This window comes from Sapajus apella, unplaced genomic scaffold (genome assembly GCF_009761245.1).
Source record: "Sapajus apella isolate SASKATOON/1434 unplaced genomic scaffold, GSC_monkey_1.0 scaffold108, whole genome shotgun sequence".
Classification (NCBI taxonomy): domain Eukaryota; kingdom Metazoa; phylum Chordata; class Mammalia; order Primates; family Cebidae; genus Sapajus; species Sapajus apella.
The window spans coordinates 5,628,847-5,648,702 of record NW_022437048.1 but is presented as its reverse complement, the minus strand read 5'-3'; the positions used below and the strand labels follow the sequence as shown (position 1 = coordinate 5,648,702).

Sequence of the window (19,856 nt, the reverse complement as noted above, 5' to 3'; positions counted from 1 at the left end):
TTTCATCTTGTCAATCATTTTCAGATGTTTCACATTCATTTTTAAATGTAAAAATCAAAAACAGGCAAAGTAAACCAAAGAATCATTTTCAATATCCTGAAGTGTTTTTAAAAAATATCAACTTTCAATATCCTAAGGCTTTTTGAAAAATAATTGTATGTTGCTTAGACCTTTAGAGTTTAAAACTATGACTCCCTAATCTCTTCTTTTTCTTTTGTCATATTTATACTTAGGATGACTTCCTTCATTCTGTAGCTCTATGTTGCCTCATTGTCTTTCTCATTCCACCTCTGACAGACTATTCTCTTTGAAATTTATTTCTGCCATCACAGCATGAACTTGTAAACTGCAAACTCCAATTCACAATTTCTTTTTTAATAATAATAAAAAACAGTAAGTAAGGGCCAGGCGCAGTGACTCGCTCTTGTAATTCCAGCACTTTGAGGGGCTGAGGAGGGCAGATCACTTGAGGTCAGAAGTTTGAGACCAACCTGGCCAACATGATGAAACCCCGTCTATACTAAAAATACAAAAATAGCTGGACGTGGTGGTGCGCACCTTTAATCCCAGCTACTTGAGAGGCTGAGGCAGGAAGATCTCTTGAACCTAGGATGCAGAGGTTACAGTAAGCCAAGATCGCACCATTGCATACCAGCTTGGGTGACAGAGTGAGACTGTCTCAAAAAAATAAAAAAATAAAAACAGTAACTGAGAACAAAGTTCTATGAGCCATCATTTAATACCACTTTTTTTTTTTTTTTTTTTTTTTTTTTTTTGAGACGGTGTTTCGCTCTTGTTACCCAGGCTGGAGTGCAATGGCGCGATCTCGGCTCACCGCACCCTCCGTCTCCTGGGTTCAGGCAATTCTCCTGCCTCAGCCTCCTGAGTAGCTGGGATTACAGGCACGCACCACCATGCCCAGCTAATTTTTTGTATTTTTAGTAGAGACGGGGTTTCACCGTGCTGACCAGGATGGTCTCGATCTCTTGACCTCGTGATCCACCCGCCTCTGCCTCCCAAAGTGCTGGGATTACAGGCTTGAGCCACCGCGCCCGGCCCCATTTAATACCACTTTAAAAGGGGCTTAGCATTTGTTGAATATTAACATCCTGCATCTGCTGTTAAAGATGAAGAACCATGACAACTACATGCTGTTAGCACTAATAACTAGGAAATGTCAAGATTCTCCAAAAAAGAGAGACAGGGAGGGAGAGAGGAAAGAAAAGAGAAGGAAGAAGAAAAGGAATGCAGAGAAAGAAGAAAGAGAAAGAGGGAGAAAGGAAGAAAAACAAGAAAGAAAGAAGAGAAAGAGAGGGAGGCAGGCAGGCAGGGAAGGGAGGAGACCACACACCTTTAACATCATGCACGCACACATGCGTACAACAGTAGAGGCAAAGAGCTCTCAGGCCAGGAGAACTGGCTTTCTTAGAAGGCAGTGCTATTTAACTTCTCAAGGCATAACTAACCATACACTAGAAAAATTAAAAACATCTATTTCACAAGTGAAACTTAACCAAAGTGAATACCAGTAATACTGACAAGAATTAAGTAATACTAAAAGGGGACTTATTTCATTTCTAAATGCCCCCATTCCTCTAAGAAATCTTCCAAAATAACAAGTAACAGAAATTCACACTCTACCGTTGAGGATAAAACTAGGAGACACCTATGTCTTTAAACCACATTTTTTTTTTTTTTTTTTTGAGATAGTCTCACTCTGTTACCCAGGCTGGAGTGCAGTGGCACAATCCCAGCTCACTGCAACCTCCACCTCCCAGGTTCAAGTGATTCTCATGTCTCAGTCTCCTGAGTAGCTGGGATTATAGGTGCACACCACCACGCTTAGCTAATTTTTTGTATTTTTAGTAGAGACAAGATTCACCATGTTGCCCAGGCTGCTCTCAACCTCCTGACCTCAGGCAACGATCTACCAGCCTCAGCCTCCCAAACTGCTGGGATTACAGGTGTGAGCTACCATGCCTAGCCTAAACCACATTATTTTTTAAAAGGGCTATCTTGACTAGACTTTTCAAAAAGGGGAGTTGGGGAGTGCAACTTAATTCATACAAATTCAAACAGGATGAGGAGAGAACAAAAGACGCACCTGCAACTATAAACCCCACACAAAGTCCACAGAAGACGTTTCTCCAAAGTAAACAGCCCCGTGAGGGGTAAAAACCACAAACATACTTCTGCACGAAGAAGTCTAAATGGAGGAAGGGAATTGACAGACACTAGATTTTGAATAGCTCTGCAGCTATACTCATCTCTATGGGCTAGACAGTGGTTCAAACGCAGCTTTGTGCCTTTCCTCGTGTGGTCTTCCTTTCTCTTTACTGAGAACTGCCAACTTTGACCCCCTCATATGGTATCTCCATATCTTTCCTGAGCTACAATATTATACCTCTGTTATGGGCTCTTTGATCATCTGACTAAAAATGAGTCTATGCAATGCATAGAGCAATATTTTTATGATGAATGCTGACATACGATGGGCTCTTTGATCATCTGACTAAAAATGAGTCTATGCAATGCATAGAGCAATATTTTTATGATGAATGCTGACATACGATGTAAAAGATATCTATGAAAGGCCTTACATTTAGGTACCACTAAATAAATGGTAACTGCCATTGCTATTATTAGTAGTAGTAATAATAAAACCCAGTTTCCAAAATGTACTGATTCAACCCACGTTTTCTGGGCTTTAAAACAAGGTAGCGAGCTCTGTCCTTGCGCCAAAAGGGAATTAAAAGAACAAATCTAACAAGTTAAATAAAGTATGTATGAACAGCATAAGAAATATAACAACGAAACATTATTATAAAGGTAAAAAAGTTTAACAGTCTGATGAAATCAGAAGGTTCTGACAGAGAAGCATTTGATAATAAACTTTAAGATCAGTGAGTTTTTTTGAAATATTGACAGAAAATGACAGGAGTGAAATGGGAGAAAAGAAAAATATCCAAGAAAAGAAAAGAATAAGTGAGCTTCCAGAAGGTGTAAGTAATGGAGGGGACAGCAAAGAATTTCCAGTAACCTAGTTAGGATAGACCAGAGAAGACACATAAGCAAACACAGGAAAGGCAGAACGGAGGGTCACAAAGCCCAAGCTAAGGAATCTAGATTAATAGTCACTGGCAAACCTCAAAAAGATATGCTAAGTAGAGAAATCACATGGTCAGAAATATTGTTCTTCTCCAAGAACCATAAACTAATATAAAAATGAGAACTGATCATCACCCATGTCTTACTTTGGGCCAGCTGACATCACTGGACAACTCTCTTCTGTACAGAAGTCTGTGATGGTTCCATAAAGCATGTTGATCTGATTGAAGAAATCCACAGCTGTAAAGCAAATATCAGTTCTAAGTAAAACAGAATGGCTAAATTTAAAATGAAATTTTAATTGTGCTCAAACAGAATAGGCTTATCAGTGTTTTTTCCCCAACAAAGAACAGGTGAAAAGCATACACAGAAGTCTCAATACATTGATATGAGGACCTTGTGAGAGCAAAAAGGCAAGCACAGAGAGGAAGAAATTATTTACAACACATCTAAACAACAAAAATCTTATATCTAGAATATATAAAATACTCATATAGATCAGTAAGAAAAGACAACACAGCTGAAAAACATGACAGTTTTGAACTGTCACTTCACAAAAGAAGTTTCCAAGTGGTCAAATATCTTATGAAAAGATGTCAGTAATCATGGAACTACAAATTTAAATGATGGCAGAATGCCATTCCATAGGCCCTAAAAAGGCTAAAATTTATTTGAAAATGCAACAAGGAAGGATATCCAACACATTCTTAAAAAAGAACCAGGCTGGGCACAACGTGTCACACCTATAATCCCAACACACTCACAGGCCAAAGCTGGAGAATCGCTTAAGCACAGGAGTTCACGATCAGCCTGAGCAACATACTGAGACCTCGTCTCCACCTAAAAATGAAAGTAAACTTAGCTGGGCATGGTGGTGTATGCCTGTGGTTCCAGCTGCACAGCAGGCTGAGGTGAGAGGACTCCTTGAACCTAGGAAGTCAGGCTGCAGTGAGCCATGATCACATTACTACACTCCAGCCTGGGCGACAGAATGACACCATGTCTCAAAACAAAAACAAAGGTTAAGTATTAAGATTTATAAAGCACAGGCCATGTGCCGTGGCTCACACCTGTAATCCCAGTACTTTGGGAGGCCAAGGCAGGCGGATCATGAGGTCAAGAGTTCCAGAGCAGCCTGGCCAACACAGTGAAACCCATCTCTACCAAAAACACAAAAATTAGCTGGGAGTGGTGGCAGGTGCCTGTAGTCCCAACTACTCAGGAGGCTGAGGCAGGAGAATCTCTTGAGCCCGGGAGGCGGAGGTTGCAGTGAGCCAAGATCGTGCCATTACACTCCAGCCTGGGCAACAAGAGCAAGACCCCATCTCAAAAAAAAAAAAGACGGATAAAGCACAATGAATAAAAGAGTATGGTTTTAGTAGACCAATGGAATAGAAAAGAGACATGAGCAATTACTACATTACAGAAAAAGATGCAAACATAGATGAAACATTTGATTAATACATAGCCATCCTTGCAGAATAAGCAAAGGACAGTCTTTTCATAAATATTTCTGAGTCAACTGGTTATTGCTATGGGAAAAAAATAAAACCTGGCCAGGGACAGTTGGCTCATGCCTATAATCCTAAGCACTTTGGGGGGCTGAGGCGAGAATGTCTTGAGGCCAGGAGTTCAAGACCAGCCTGAGGAATACAGCAAGATCCCATCTCTGCAAAAAATATTTTAAACATTAGTCAAGTATGGTGGTGCTCTCCTGCAGTCCCAGCCACACTCCTCAGAAGGCTGAAACAGGAGAAATGCTTGAGCAATTCGAGGGTATAGTGAGCTACAATCTCACCACTGTACTCTATCTAGCCTGGGACCAAAGAATGAGACCTTGTCTCAAAAAAATAAAATAAAATAAAATTTGACTCTTAACTCATGTCATACCCAAAAAGCAATTTCAAGTAGACTGTACCTCTAAAAAAAAAAAAAAAAAAAAAAAAGTGAAAAGACAATTAAGTTTAAAAGAACATATTCATGACCTTTGGCATTTATAAATTTCTTAAAAAGAACATAAGCTCTCCATAGTGGTTCACGCCTGTAATCCCAGCACTTGGGGAGACCAAGGCCTTGGGAGGATCACTTGAGCCCAGGAGTTTGAGATCACCCTGGACAACACAGTAAAACCTCATCACTACAAAAAATTAAATAATAAATAAAGTAGCTGGGCATGGTCGTCACACATGTAATCCCAGCACTCTAGAAGACTCCAGGAGGCTAAGGTGGGAGGATTGCTTGAGCCAGGGAAGTTCAAGGTTACAGTGAGCCATGATTGTGCCACTGCACTCCAACCTGGATGACAGGGCAAAACCTCAAAAAATAAAAATTTAATTTAAAAAAAAAAAGAGGATGATAAAAAGCACTAATCATTAAGGAATAGTTTCCATGTTTCACTAGATTTGTTCCTAGGTTAATATTTTTGATGCTATATATTTTTTCCTTTTGTTCATTTTTTTTTTTTGGACTCCATTTTCTGGTAATGAGATATTCATAATTTTACATTGACCCTAGAGCTAACAACCTCATTAAATTCATCTATTAGTAATAATAATCATGGTGTAGTAATAATAATCACAGTCTTTTAGATTTTCAACACATTTTCTTTTCCAAAAAGGCATTTTCAGACCAATCAGCATATTTACTTTTATTGGCTATGAATAAAAAAAATAATTCTTTCTTCCTTTCTAGTCAGTATATTTTGTTATCTTTTTCTTGCCTTAATGACTTGGTTAAGACTCCAGTAACTGGCCGGACGTGGTGGCTCATGACTGTAGTCCCAGCACTTTGGGAAGCCAATTCAGGCAGATCATCTGAGGTCAGGAGTTTGAGACCAGCCTAAATAATATGGTGAAACCCTGTCTCTACTAAAATACAAAAAATGAGCCGGGCATGGCAGAGGTATGCCTGTAGTCCCAGCTACATGGAAGGCTGAGACAGGAAAACTACTTGAACTCAGGAGGCAGAAATTGCTATGAGCCCAGATTGTGCCACTGCACTCCAGCCTGGGCGACAGAGCGAGACTCTGTATAAAAAGTAAATAAAGACTCCAGTAAAATACTAGTAATGGATATCCTTGACTCTTTCGTAGATTAAGAAAAAAATTCAACATTTACTATTATAATGGTATAATTATTCTGCAAATAAATATGCTTTATCAGAAGGAAGTTCTTATCTATTACTTGATAACCTTTTTATTATGAATTGATTTTGAATTTTATCAAATGGTTTTCTGCACATTTTGTTGTGATATGATTTTTCTCCTTGATTGGCTAATGCAGTGAATCACAATGACAAATTTATTTTTTTTTTCTAATTTTTTTTTTTTTTTAAAGTTAAGATCTCACTTTGTTGCCCAGGCTTGGGGTGCAGTCCTATGATCAGAGCTCAATGTAGCCTCAAACTCCTGAGTTCAAGCAATCCTCTCACCTGGACCTCCCTGAGTAATTAGGACTATCGGCAAGCAACACCATACCTGGCTAACTTTTAAAATTTTTTATAAATAGTGGGACTCAGTATATTGCCTAGGCTGATCTCAACCACCTGGCTTCAAGCAATCCTTCCACCGTAGCCTCCCAAAACACTGGGATTACAGGCATGAGTCACAACATGAGGCCCCCTCAAATGTTAAATTAACCTTTGCATTCCTGGAATACACTCAGCTTGGTCATAATGTATTATAAACACTTAAAATGTTACTAGATTCAATTCACTAAATATTTTTATTAGGAATTTTACATCTAGGTTAATTTCAAAAGTTAGATGACCTAGTTTCCTTTCTTGTAATGTTCATGCAGAATTCATAAAAACTTGAATTTTTTCCATTCTCTGTAAGACCCAAAGGCTGGCATTATTTCTTCCTTATATGTTTCATGGAAATATACTGTGCCAAGGTTTTTAAATAGATATAATTTTTTTAAGTTATAAGACTATTCAAATTTTTTTATTTTAGTGTTAACTTTGATAAGCTGAATTTTATAAGAATTTGGCTATTTCAATTAAACTTTCAAATTCATTAGGATAAATTTATAACTTGTTCACAACATTCTCTTAGAACTTTTAATGCTATGTAAGATCTGGTGTGTATTTGCTTTTTTATCCCTGATATTGATTATTTGTGCTTTCTAATATTATTTTAAATAACTAATATTTTTAAAATAATATATTTTATAAATATTAAAATTTATTTTCTTGATCAATCTTACCAGGAGTTATAAATTTTTAGACTTTTCAAAGAACCACCTTTTTTTTGAGATGGAGTCTTGCTCTGTCACCTAGGCTGGAGTGCAGTGGTGCAATCTCAGGTCACTGCAACCTCCACCTCCCAGATTCAAGCAATTCTTCTGCCTCAGCCTCCCAAGTATGTAGATTACAGCGACCTGCCGCCACACCCAGCTAATTTCTGTATTATTAGTAGAGACGGGGTTTCACCATGTTGGCCAGGCTGATCTTGAACTCCTGACCTCAAGTATTCTCCCACCTCGGCCTCCCAAAGTGCTGGGATTACTGGAGTGAGCCACTGCACCCCACTCGATTCTCTTTATTGTATGTTTCTTTTTTATTTTATTAATTTCTGCTCTTTACTGATAACCTCTTTTAACATTTTTTTTTTTGAGATGGAGTTTCACTCTTGTTGCCTAGGCTGGAGTGCAATAGCGCAATCTCAGCTCACTGCAACCTCCACCTCCTGGGTTCACGCAATTCTCCTGCCTCAGCCACCCGAGTAGCTGCGGCTACAGGTGTGTGCCATCACGCCCAGCTAATTTTTGTATTTTCAGTAGAGACAGGGTTTCACCATGTTGGCCAGGCTGGTCTTCAACTCCTGACCTTGTGATCCACCCATCTCAGCCTCCCAAAGTGCTGGGATTACAAGCATGAGCCACCACTGGCCTCACCTCTTTTAACTTTCTTTGCATTTAATTTGCTGTTGTTTTCCCACCCTCTAGAGATTGATGCTTAGTTCATTAACCTTTAATATTTTTTCTTTTCTAATATATGTATGTATGTAAGGCTCTACATTTCCTCTAACACAGCTTCAGCCATATCCCACAAGTTTCCATACATAGTATTTTCATCACCAAATTTCAATTTAAAATATTTTCTAATTTCCATTGAGATGTACTTTTTCCAAACATATACAGATTTCTGTTCGTTACTGCTTTCTAGCTAGATTCCACTGTGGTTAGAGAAAGTATTGGTGTCAATTTTTGAAAATGTACATATATACATATATATACTCTTAGGTGCCTAGGTCATGTGTTCCTAGGTCAAGTCTGTTAATCATGTTGTTCAAATTTTTCTAATTCGTTATTGATTTTTTCTTCTACATTTTCTGTTACTGAAAGAGGAATGTTAAAATCTCCCATTGTGACCATGGATTTGTCTACTTCTCCTTTTAGTTGAGTCAATTAATACTAATAAGTTTTTGAGATGTTAATAGAAACATATACATTCAGAATTTTATATATTATTTGGGAATTGAAACGTTTATCATTTTAAAATGTCCTTTTTCATTGCTTTTTGCCTCAATGTCTACTTTATCTGATACAACATGACTACTGACATTCTTTGGATTAGTGTTTAACTTTAATTTCAACCATTCTATATCTGTATGTTTATAGTATATATTGCAGCATTCAGATTTGTTTTGCTTTGTTGTCATCTTGACATAATCGAGGTTTTTTGTTCTTTGTTTTCTGTTTAAGACAGGGTCTTGCTCTGTCGCCCAGGCTAGAGTGCAGTGGTGCAATCACAACTCACTGTAGCATTCACCTTCTGGACTCAAGAGATCTTCCCACTTCAGTCTCTCAAGCAGCCTGGACCACAGGTGTGCACCACCATGCCTGGCTAACTTTTCTGTTTTTGGTAACGATGGAGATTTGCCATGTTGTCCACAATGGTCTCAAACTCCTGGGCTCAAGTGATCATCTCACCATAGCCTCCCAAAGTGCAGAGTTTACAAGCATGAGCCGCCATGCCCGGACAACCAACTTTTGTGTTGGACCATTTTGACCTTTACATTTAATACAATTATTATTAACATATGGATTTCAATTTACTATTAATATCTTACTATTTGCTATTTATCCTACTCATCGTATGATTCTTTTTCTCTCCTTATGTTTTTATTAAATTTATTTTATTTCATTTTTTTAGAGACAGGGTCTCACTCTGCTGCTCAGGCTAGAGTGCAATGGTATGATCATGGTACGCTGTAGCCTCAAACTCCCAGTATTCCTCTCACCTCAGCCTCCCAAGTAGCTATGGCTACAGGTATGTATATCTCCGGCTAGCTCATTCTTTTCTTAGAGGCAGGGTCTTGCTATGTTGCCCTGCATAGCCCTTATTGTTGAATTTAAGAGCTCTTTTTATATTTTGGATACAAGTCCTTTAACATGTATGTGGTCTGCAAAGATTTTCTGCTAGTCAGTGGCTTCATTTTTTATTTTCTTTACAATGTCTTTCCCAGAGCAGAATTTTAAATTTTATTTCTCTTTTTTTGTTGGAGACAGAGTCTTGCTCTGTCACCCAGGCTGGAGTGCAGTGTTACAGTCCAACACTTCAGTTAAATGCTGTATTTTTCAAAGCAGAATATGTCTTAAGCAGATGTTCTAATGCTTCAGTCCAAAGCAATCTTTGTCCAGCTGTAGTAAAATTATAGAATTACTATGAAATTTTAAAGGTTCTCAAAGTTCTAGGCATTACAGTACTAAAGTAGTCCCTCCTTAACTGTGGGTTCACTATCCATGGTTTCAGCTTTCTGTGATCAACCATGATCTAAAAATATCAAATGGAAAATTTCAGAAATAAACAATATATAAATTTTAAATTGTGTGCCATTCTGAGTAATGTGACGAAATTTCACACCATCTCACTCCGTCTACCTGGGATGTGAATCAACCCTCAGTCTAGCATATCCATGATGTATACCTACCCATTAATCACTTACAGTAGCCATCTTGGTTATCAGAGTGAAACATCACAAGAAGGGTGAGTAAACCATAATAAGATTATTTTGAAAGGTAGCGATTATATTCACATAACTTTTACTACAGTATAATTATAATTGTTCTATTTTATTAATAGTTGTTAATCTCTTGCTGTACTTAATTTATAAATTAAGGTTTATCATAGGTATGTAGTATATAGAAAAAAACACAGTGTATATAAGGTTCAGTACTATCACTGGTTTTAGGAATCCACTGGTCATCTTGGAATGTATCCCTAGCAGATAAGGGAGGTACAGACACTCAGTTGTGGCAACTGAGAAGACAGAATTATAGAAGCTGTATACAGCCATGCTTACATTTTAAACATTAGTAAATTAACTCTCAAATAAATTTTACAAAAAGGCACAAACAAGTACAAAAAGAATATACACATATTGGAAATTTATTCTGATATAAATCTTGGAGATGACACAGAACTATCTTAGAAATATGACTGGCCTCATCAATAAAGCAAACAAATCACTTTATTTCAAATAACTAGCCTCTCTTGGTTCAGGCGGATAATCACATAATAATAATATGGCTCTTGTGTAAATGCTGTCACAGTAAGTTTTAAGATATCATAATAAAATCCTCTGGTTCCTAAAAGGTATTAGAGGGGGGCAGCTCAATTTATACATCCCTTGACATAGTTCGAATTATAATAAGAGGCCATTAAATATAAGAAAAATACTGTTTTGCTTTTTTCTTAAAGCCTAGACATTTTGTGTATGCTTTCAATTAGCTTTCATTTTATTTTTACTAAATTCAAATAAATTTCCTTCAATTATAAAATTCTCTTATTATTATTATTATTATTATTATTTTTTTTACTAATGCTGAAACACCCTGAACCTTTTATTCCTCAACTTTCTCTGGCTTAATTCCCAAGAATATATTTACTATTCCTATGTTAGTCTCTGTAGGAGTTAAGAAGATCTCATAAACATATTTTACTAACTTCATAAGATTACTACTTGATGTCTTTTGAAAAAAAAATAAGCACAATTGGCAGGGTACAGTGGCTCATACCTGTAATCCCAGCACTTTGGGGGGCTGAGGCAGGAGGATCACAAGGTCAGGAGTTCGAAGCCAGTCTGACCAACATGGTGAAACCCCATCTCTACCAAAAATACAAAAATTAGCTGGGCGTGGTGGTACGTGCCTGTGATCCCAGCTACTCAGGAGCCTGAGGCAGAAGAATCCCTTGAACCCAAGAAACAGGGGTTGTAGTGAGCCAAAATCATGCCACTGCACTCCAGCAGGGGCAACAAAGTAAAACTCCATCTAAAAACTAAATAAATAAATCAAAATAAAAAATAAGCACAATTAGACAAATTACTGAGTATAGCACTGAGAAAGACAATTTAGCACAGTGGTTGTTAACTCAATAGACTCTGAAATTCTATAGCTGTATATTTGAGCCCAGGCTTTGCCATTTAATAGCTGTACAACCTAAGCAAGTTACTAATTGTCTCAGCTTAATCTATTAAATGAAATAATAATCATACCTACATCATAAGTGTATAAAGATAAAATAAAATCACATAAAAAGGAGAGTGGCGGGCCAGGCGCGGTGGCTCAAGCCTGTAATCCCAGCACTTTGGGAGGCCGAGGCGGGTGGATCACAAGGTCAAGAGATCGAGACCATCCTGGTCAACATGGTGAAACCCCATCTCTACTAAAAAACTACAAAAAATTAGCTGGGCATGGTGGCGCGTGTCTGTAGTCCCAGCTACTCAGGAGGCTGAGGCAGGAGAATTGCCTGAACCCAGGAGGCGGAGGTTGCGGTGAGCTGAGATCGCGCCATTGCACTCCAGCCTGGGTAACAAGAGCGAAACTCCGTCTCAAAAAAAAAGAAAAAAAAAAAAGGAAAGGAGAGTGGCATGTCTATACAATTAGTGTTTGACAAAAATTATCATCATTGTTGTAATGAAAATAATAAATCTATGCTTTGTATTAAAATAGGAAACAAGATTTAACAAAACTCCATATTCAGAAATACAATAACAAGGACTGGGTATGGTGACTTATGCCTGTAATCCTAGCACTGTGGAAGGCTGAGGCAAAAGGATCACTTGAGGTCAGGAATTCAAGACCACCCTGCACAACATACTGAGACCCCCATCTCTACTAAAAAATGTTTTTAAATGAGCCAGGCATGGTGGTGTATGCCTGTAGTCCCAAGCTACGCTGGAGGCTGAGGTGAGAGGACTGCCCTAGCCAGGGAGGTCAAGGCTGCAGTAAGCCGTAACTGTACCACTGTACTCCAGCCTACCAGCCTGTGTGACTGAGACCACGTCTCAAAAAATAATAATAAAGCAAATAAAGTAACAAGAAGGTTAAAGTTAGATTGAGATATCACTCTTTTATGATATTAGCTTGCTAACTAAATCCTAGAATGGATAGCGCCAACACTCACCAACAACAAGGCTATTACCCTAATTCATAGTCTACTGAGAAATAGAAAGGCTACTTACTGTTAACTGCAACCCATTCATTTAGATCTTCCCCCTCAGGAAGCATGACAGCCATCCGGAGGTTGCCACTGCCAAGTGTGGCTTCTGCATGTTTTAAGAGCTCATACTGGTGAGAACCCTCCGGAATGTTCTTCTTTGGTTTAAAAGTTTTAGAAGAGCGACTACCACTATGAATAGAAAAGAAAAAAAAAGGCACTTTAATATTTAAGGCATGACCTTCAACAGAGTCATTCACCAAGCATTAGACCTAAACTGTATTGGCTTAAATCCCAGCAATATAATTGTTATAACTACTGTGCTCTCCACCCAAAACTCCTACAAACTTCTCTACTGTCTCCAGTTAACTCACAAAAAGAAAAGAATTTTAAGCTGTAACCAACACCTCGTCTCAACAAATTAATGATCAGGATTATAGATTGTAATCTAAAAAACAAAAAAGTACTTCCATGATAAGTTTTAGTTATTTTATTCATTTCACCCCATTATAAGTTTCTCATTCTAATAAATTTGTTTCCTTCTTAAAAGAAATGTAAAGATACAATTTGATATCAATAAAACATAAATATCCTACAGCAAGAAAAAAAAAGCTACATGTTCGGCTGGGCACGGTGGCTCAAAAAAAAGCTACATGTTCGGCTGGGCACGGTGGCTCACGCTTGTAATCCCAGCACTTTGGGAGGCACACGTAGGAGGATCACCTGAGGTCAGGAGTTTGAGACCAGCCTGGCCAACATGGCGAAATGCTGTCTCTACTAAAACTGCAAAAACATTAGCCAGGTGTGGTGGCGGGTGCCTGTAATCCCAGCTACACAGGAGACTGAGGCAGGGGAATCACTTGAACCCAGGAGGCAGAGGTTGCAGTGAGCCAAGGTTGTGCCACTATACTGTAGCCTGGGCGACAGAAACTCTGTCTCAAAGAAAAGAAAGAAAGAAAGAGAAAGAAAAGAAAGAAAGAGAAAGAAAAGAAAGAGAGAGAGAGAGGAGGGAGGGAGAGAGAGAGAAAGAGAAAGAAAGAGAGAGAGAGAGAGGGAGGGAGGGAGAGAGAGAGAAAGAAAAAGCAAGCAAGCAAGCAAGCAAGCTACACGTATTTCTACGTCTTTTGTTTTCAAGCAATTCTCCTGCCTCAGCCTCCTGAGTAGCTGGGACTACAGGAATGCGTCACCATGCTCAGCTATTTATTTTTTGTTTTTTTAGTAGCCACAGGGTTTCACCATGTTGGCCATGATGGTCTCTATCTCCTGACCTCGTGATCCATCCACCTTGGCCTCCTGAAGTGCTGGCATTACAGGTGTGATGTAAAACTCGCACCAGGCCAGTTTTAATAGTTTTTAAAGAAAGCTGGGCACACCTCTGGTTCTAGCTACTCAAGGGGCTGAGGTGGGAGGATCCCTTAAGGTTGTAGGGCACTATGATCACACCTATGAATAGACACAGCACTCCAACTTGGGCAACAGAGCAAAACCCCAGTCTCTGCAACAAAAAAAAAAAAAAAGGGAGGAGGGGAGATGAGTATGGTGGCTCAAATTGGTAATCCCAGTTACTCTGGAAGTCAGAGGCAGGAGGACTGCTTCAGGCCAGGAGTTTCAGACCAGCCTGGGCAACATAGTGAGATCCCCATCTCTAAAAAAATGTTCAAAAATTAGCCAGGTATGGTGGTGCAGCCTGTAGTCCCAGCTACTACGTAGGCTGATGCCAGAGGATAGCTTGAGCTCAAGGAGTTCAAGACTGCAGCAAGCAATAATCACACCATTACACTCCAGCCTGGGCAATGGAATGAGGCCCGTGTCTTAAAAAAAAAAAAAAAAAGAAGAAGAAGAAGAAAAAGGAAGAAGTGGTGGGGGGGGGATGCTATTTTTAAATTAATGCTAGCAAATTTTTATCAAATTAGGAGTCACCCCTATCCACTATTCTCCTCCTCTTCTTATGAAAAGGAACAGACTGGAAAAAAAGAGGCTGGGTAAGTGGGAACTTTAATGTTACTAAATTCATATCATCAAAAATATCTAGGCATTTGAACATATGAATATGAAAGTGGAATTACAAAAAGAAGATATAAACAATGGTTACACTTTCCAAACTCTCCAAAACTTTTCACTCACTACCTCCTCTCAAGTTTACACCCTCTACCCCAATCCGTCCCTCTTTCCCTAAGCCAAAGCAGTAGTTCTCAACCCCTGGATGCATTATGATAATCATCTGAGGAGCCTTCAAAAAGTATTGAGGATCTTGAAATAAAATAACAATCTACCAGTCAACCCAAATATCCAATTCAAATAACAGGTATTTTTCATTCTAAAGTACTGACATTCTCATTTAAATGAAGGTCTCTTCACAGGTGTTTAATTAGAATTAAACTGATGTTCCTCAACTCTAACACACCCTCTCTTGATTCTACTCAACAGCAAAAGGGTCGCTTTAAAACACTCATCACTGGGCACGGTGGCCCACACCTTTAATCCAAGCACTATGGGAGGCCAAGGCAGGTGGATTGCTTGAGCCCAGGCCAGGCTGGGCAACACTGCAAAACTCTGTCTCTACCAAAAATACAAAAATTAACCAAGTGTGGTAGTGCATGCCCATAGTCCCAGCTATTCAGGAGGCTGAGGCAGGAAGATCACTTAAGCCTAGGAAGTCAAGGCTACAGTGAACCAAGATAATGCCACTGCACCCTAGCCTGAGTGACAGAGCAAAACCCCATCTAGAAAAAAAATAAAATAAAAAAATCAACCCAACACAGCGGCTCTTGCCTGTAATCCCAGCATTTTGGGAGGCCGAGGTGGGAGGCTCGCCTGAACCCAGGATTTGAAGACCAACCTGGGCAACACGGTAGGACACCATCTCTAAAAAATATATTAAAAAGAAAAAAATTCAACCACAGAATCAGAAGCTAAAAGAAAAAAAATTAAAAATAAAAGCATTCATTAAATTATGTTACTTCTCTGCTTAGAACCACTCAGTGACTTTAAGTGCAAAAGTGTAAATCCAAAGGTCAATTATTAGATATAGTCAAGTTTTTTTTTTTTTTTTTTTTAAGACGGAGTTTCGCTCTTGTTACCCAGGCTGGAGTGCAATGGCGCGATCTCAGCTCACCGCAACCTCCGCCTCCTGGGTTCAGGCAATTCCCCTGCCTCAGCCTCCTGAGTAGCTAGGATTACAGGCACGCGCCACCATGCCCAGCTGATTTTTTGTATTTTTAGTAGAGACGGGGTTTCACCATGTTGACCAGGATGGTCTCGATCTCTTGACCTCGTGATCCACCCACCTCGGCCTCCCAAAGTGCTGGGATTACAGGCGTGAGCCACCGTGCCCGCCCTATAGTCAAGTTCTTAGACCCACTCTCGAGTGTGGAAATTCCTCAGTTTAATGAGACAATGTAATAAACACCAAATTTGCTCCCACCATCTCTAAAATATAATTATAAAAATATAAATGCTAAGTGTGGCAGAACATGCCTGTAATCCCAACTATGGGAAAGCTGAGGCAGAAAGATTGCTAGAGGGCAGGAGTTTGAGGCTAGCCTAGGCAACACAGTGAGACTCTGCCTCCAAAAAATAAAAATAAATTTTAAAAAATTATTTATATAAATATAAATGGTAATAGTATAAATATACGTATGCCTACCAAGCTTGAAACTTACTTCACTTTCCTCCTTCTAACCCTTTATAACCATTTTGTATAAGACACATACGTCGTCAGGTGCAGTGGGTCACACCTGGAATCCCAGCACTTTGGGAGGCCAAGGTGGGCGAATGACCTGAAGTCAGGAGTTCGAAAACAGTCTGGCCAACATGGGGAAACCCCGTCTCTACAAAAAATACAAAAATTAGCCAGGTGTGGTAGCACACACCTATAATCCCAGCTACCCCAGAGGCTGAGGCAGGAGAATCACTTGAACCCAGGAGGCAGAGGTTACAGTGAGCCAATATCATGCCACTGCACTCCAGCCTAGGCGACAGAGACTCTGTCTCAAAAAAAAAAGACGCATACTTCACAAACATATTTTACAAAAAGACATTTTGCTAATTTATGGGTGATCAATTAGGAAAAGAGGTCCCCTATGACCAATGTGGTGCAAATCTTCAGACAAGGTGTTAAGTACACTCCCTTTAATTAGCACATGGCTCAGATGGCTGCAGCAACTGGAGATGTGACAAGCAGCTGTGAAAATAGCTGACAAGTGTACATAAGAACCACAAGGATCTCAGCTGTGTCTGCGCTCAGGTAAGTCAGAGCCTCACCTCCCTCAAAGTCATCTACTAATCAAACCACGCTGCCTGGACGTTTTAGGCTTCCAATGTCTTCTTGATCAATGCTCCTCCCAAAACTTTACACTTCGGAAGAAAAAAAATCTGAGTTCAATTTTGTGAAGGCCAACTTTGACACACATCAGCTATGTTATCTCAGGCAAATTACCTAGCTTTCCAAAGCCTATTTTTTGTTTAGCAATGAAAACCTAATAAAAATAACAAAACACGAACACTACCTATATCATAGGACAGCTGCAAAATGAGAGGATACATGTAACATTTAGTATTTTCATTACCCTTTGTTTTCTTGACCCACAATGACTCAAAGAAAGAAATAGTAGTGCAGTACTGAAACCCCAAATCCTACTCTATCCCTCAAGACTAAATGGGGGAAAAGATAATTAGTTCAGAAACAAACAACTGTCCTGTCATTTTAAAAGAGAATTTTTTTTTAATTTCTGTTTTTTTGTTGTTGTTGTTTTTGGTTTTTTTGGTACTATTCCCTATGCTGACCTCAAGGTTCAGGCAATCTAAGAATAATCTTAGGGTTAGACTGGAAATCAGGAAAACAAGGTTCTACTCCCCATTTTGGAATTTTCCTTTTTTCTTGAGACAGAGTCTTGCTCTGGTGCAATCTTGGCTCACTGAAACCTCCACCTCCCAGGTTCAAGTGATTCTCCCACCTCAACCTTCTGAGAAGCTAGCACTACAAGCATGTACCACCATGCCCAGCTAATTTTTGTATTTCAACAGAGACAGGGTTTCACCACATTGTTCAGGCTGGTCTCGAACTCCTGAACTCAACTGATCTGCCTACCTCAGCCTCCCAAAGCGCTAGTATGTATTACAGGCATGAGCCATAGCGCCCAGCCTGCAATTTTCTTCTTCTGTTACTTAAGAGACCACAAATTATCTTCTGGGCTTCAATTTTTTTTTTTTTTTTTTTTGTTTTGTTTTCTGAGAGTCTGGAAAATGACTTTTTACAAAAGTGTATAATTTAGAGATGAGATGTTTGTAAATGTTTTTAGTTCCCTGCAGACTTTTGACTCTCTTCTCTGTTCCTCATTTCCACATATATTTATACTTTCAAATGCTCCCAAATCCTGCATTTAATTTCCCTTCTATCTAACCCTTCTGCTTTATTTCTGCAGAATACCCTAACCACTCATTACTTTTTAAAAATACTCTTTTTAAAATTTTTGTTAGGTTTTTTCTTCAGCCGCTACCTGAATCTTCACCTGCCAGTATCTACCCTAACCGGGAATGGTGGTGGTCAATAATGCTACTCACTCCCAGGTCAAAAGACCAACTGACACAGGTGAGCGCAGTGGCTCACACCTATAATCCCAGCACTTTGGGAGGCCGTGGATCACTTAAGGTCAGGAGTTCAAGACCAGCCTGGCCAACACAGTGAAACCTCATCTCTGCTAAAAACACAAAAAGTAGCTGGGTGTGGTGACAGGTGCCTGTAATCCCAGCTACTCGGGAGGCTGAGGCAAGAGAATCAGGAGGAGGAGGCTGCAGTGAGCCAAGATCATACCACTTCACTCCAGCATGGGCAACAGGGCAAGACTCCATCAGAAAGGAAGGAAAGGAAGGAAAGGAAGGAAAGGAAGGAAAGGAAGGAAGAAGGAAGGAAGGAAGGAAGGAAGGAAGGAAGGAAGGAAGGAAGGAAAAAAAAAAAAAAGACCAACTGACAAATGACAGAGTCCTCAAATTCAAAAGCACAAACACTCAAGCATGTACATGGAGTCCTCACCAGTGAGTACAAGTTCTTGCAGCAACACTGTATGCCCAATGCATACACCTCACATATTTTAAGATATATGACTGGAAACCTTCATAAAAATTTTCAAAAACATAAAGTATGTTGCCCTCTCACCCCACCTACCTCAGAAGAAATTACAGTGTCTAGTATCTGGTATAAGCATTAGAAAGTTTTATGCCTGTTTTTGTTTGCTTTTACACAATAGCAGCATACTGTAGTGTACTTAATGTTTTTCACTTACCATATCCAGAAGACTGTTAATAAGATTCAAGTAGACCTAACTTATTCTTTCTAACGACTAAAACAGTATTTCCTTATGAAGATGTATCATAAAATACTCTGATCAGTCCTTTATTAATAAAAACATTTAGGTTGTTTCCTCCAGTCATCTGCTACCACAAATAGTATTACAGTAAGCATCCTTGTGTATACGCATATATAAAGGATAAATTCCTAGAAGAAATGCTGTACTAAATAGTAACATTTTTAAATTTTATACAGTGCCTATTTTTTCCCCAAATAAACTGCATCCTTTTACAATTCCACTAACAATGTATGTATGGGAGCAGCTACAACAAATGAGAGTCTTAATAGACAGGTATTAGATTGCTAATTTCTCTTGTACAGCTTACAAGATAGCACCATAACTATGGCGAATGCTGTGTTGTGTTTTTTTGTTTGTTTTCTGAGACAGGGTCTTGCCCTGTTGCCCAGGCTGGAATTCAGGGACATGATTAACGGCTCAAGTGATCCTCCCACCTAAGCCTCCTAAGTAGCTGTGACTACAGGTATATGCCACCACACCCAGCTAATTTTTGTATTTTTATTAGAGATGAGGTCTCACTTTGTTGTCCAAGCCAGTCTTGAACTGCTAGGCTCAAGCAATCCTCCCATCTTGGCCTCCCAAAGTGCTGGGAATACAGGCTTGAGCCACCATGCTCAGCTACTATGAAAAGTTTTCTGACTAGAATGTGAATGATATATTACATATTAGGAGTACTGTATTAATAATTCATAGCATTACCTCACTGCTTTCCAAATAAACGTACATGATATTCACATTTGTTTTCCCACTCTTACTCGTACCTGAAGGCAAATCCATTTTTAGAGCAAGACAGGGTAGTTCGTCTAGTAAACAACTCAGTCCGAGGGATGGCTCTGAATACATTACCTCTTAGTCTTGCAATTTGATTTATCTTTTGCAAATTTCAACAACAACATTTATTTTCTCTTTGAGACTCTAAACCAGTGGTTCCCAACCTTT

General features: G+C 39.1%; 1 protein-coding gene across 1 annotated transcript in view; it reads right to left on the bottom strand.

Moving 5' to 3' along the window:
• The window catches only part of MOB1B (MOB kinase activator 1B), a 79,514-nt gene that overhangs the window by 12,084 nt on the left and 47,574 nt on the right, over positions 1–19,856 (bottom strand). Inside the window, exons 2-3 of the mRNA XM_032259357.1 lie at positions 12,578–12,744; positions 3,255–3,348 (exon numbers count right to left, since the gene is read on the bottom strand). Of these exons, the coding sequence (XP_032115248.1) occupies positions 3,255–3,348; positions 12,578–12,744 (261 nt within the window). The remainder of the gene's footprint in view (positions 1–3,254; positions 3,349–12,577; positions 12,745–19,856) is intronic.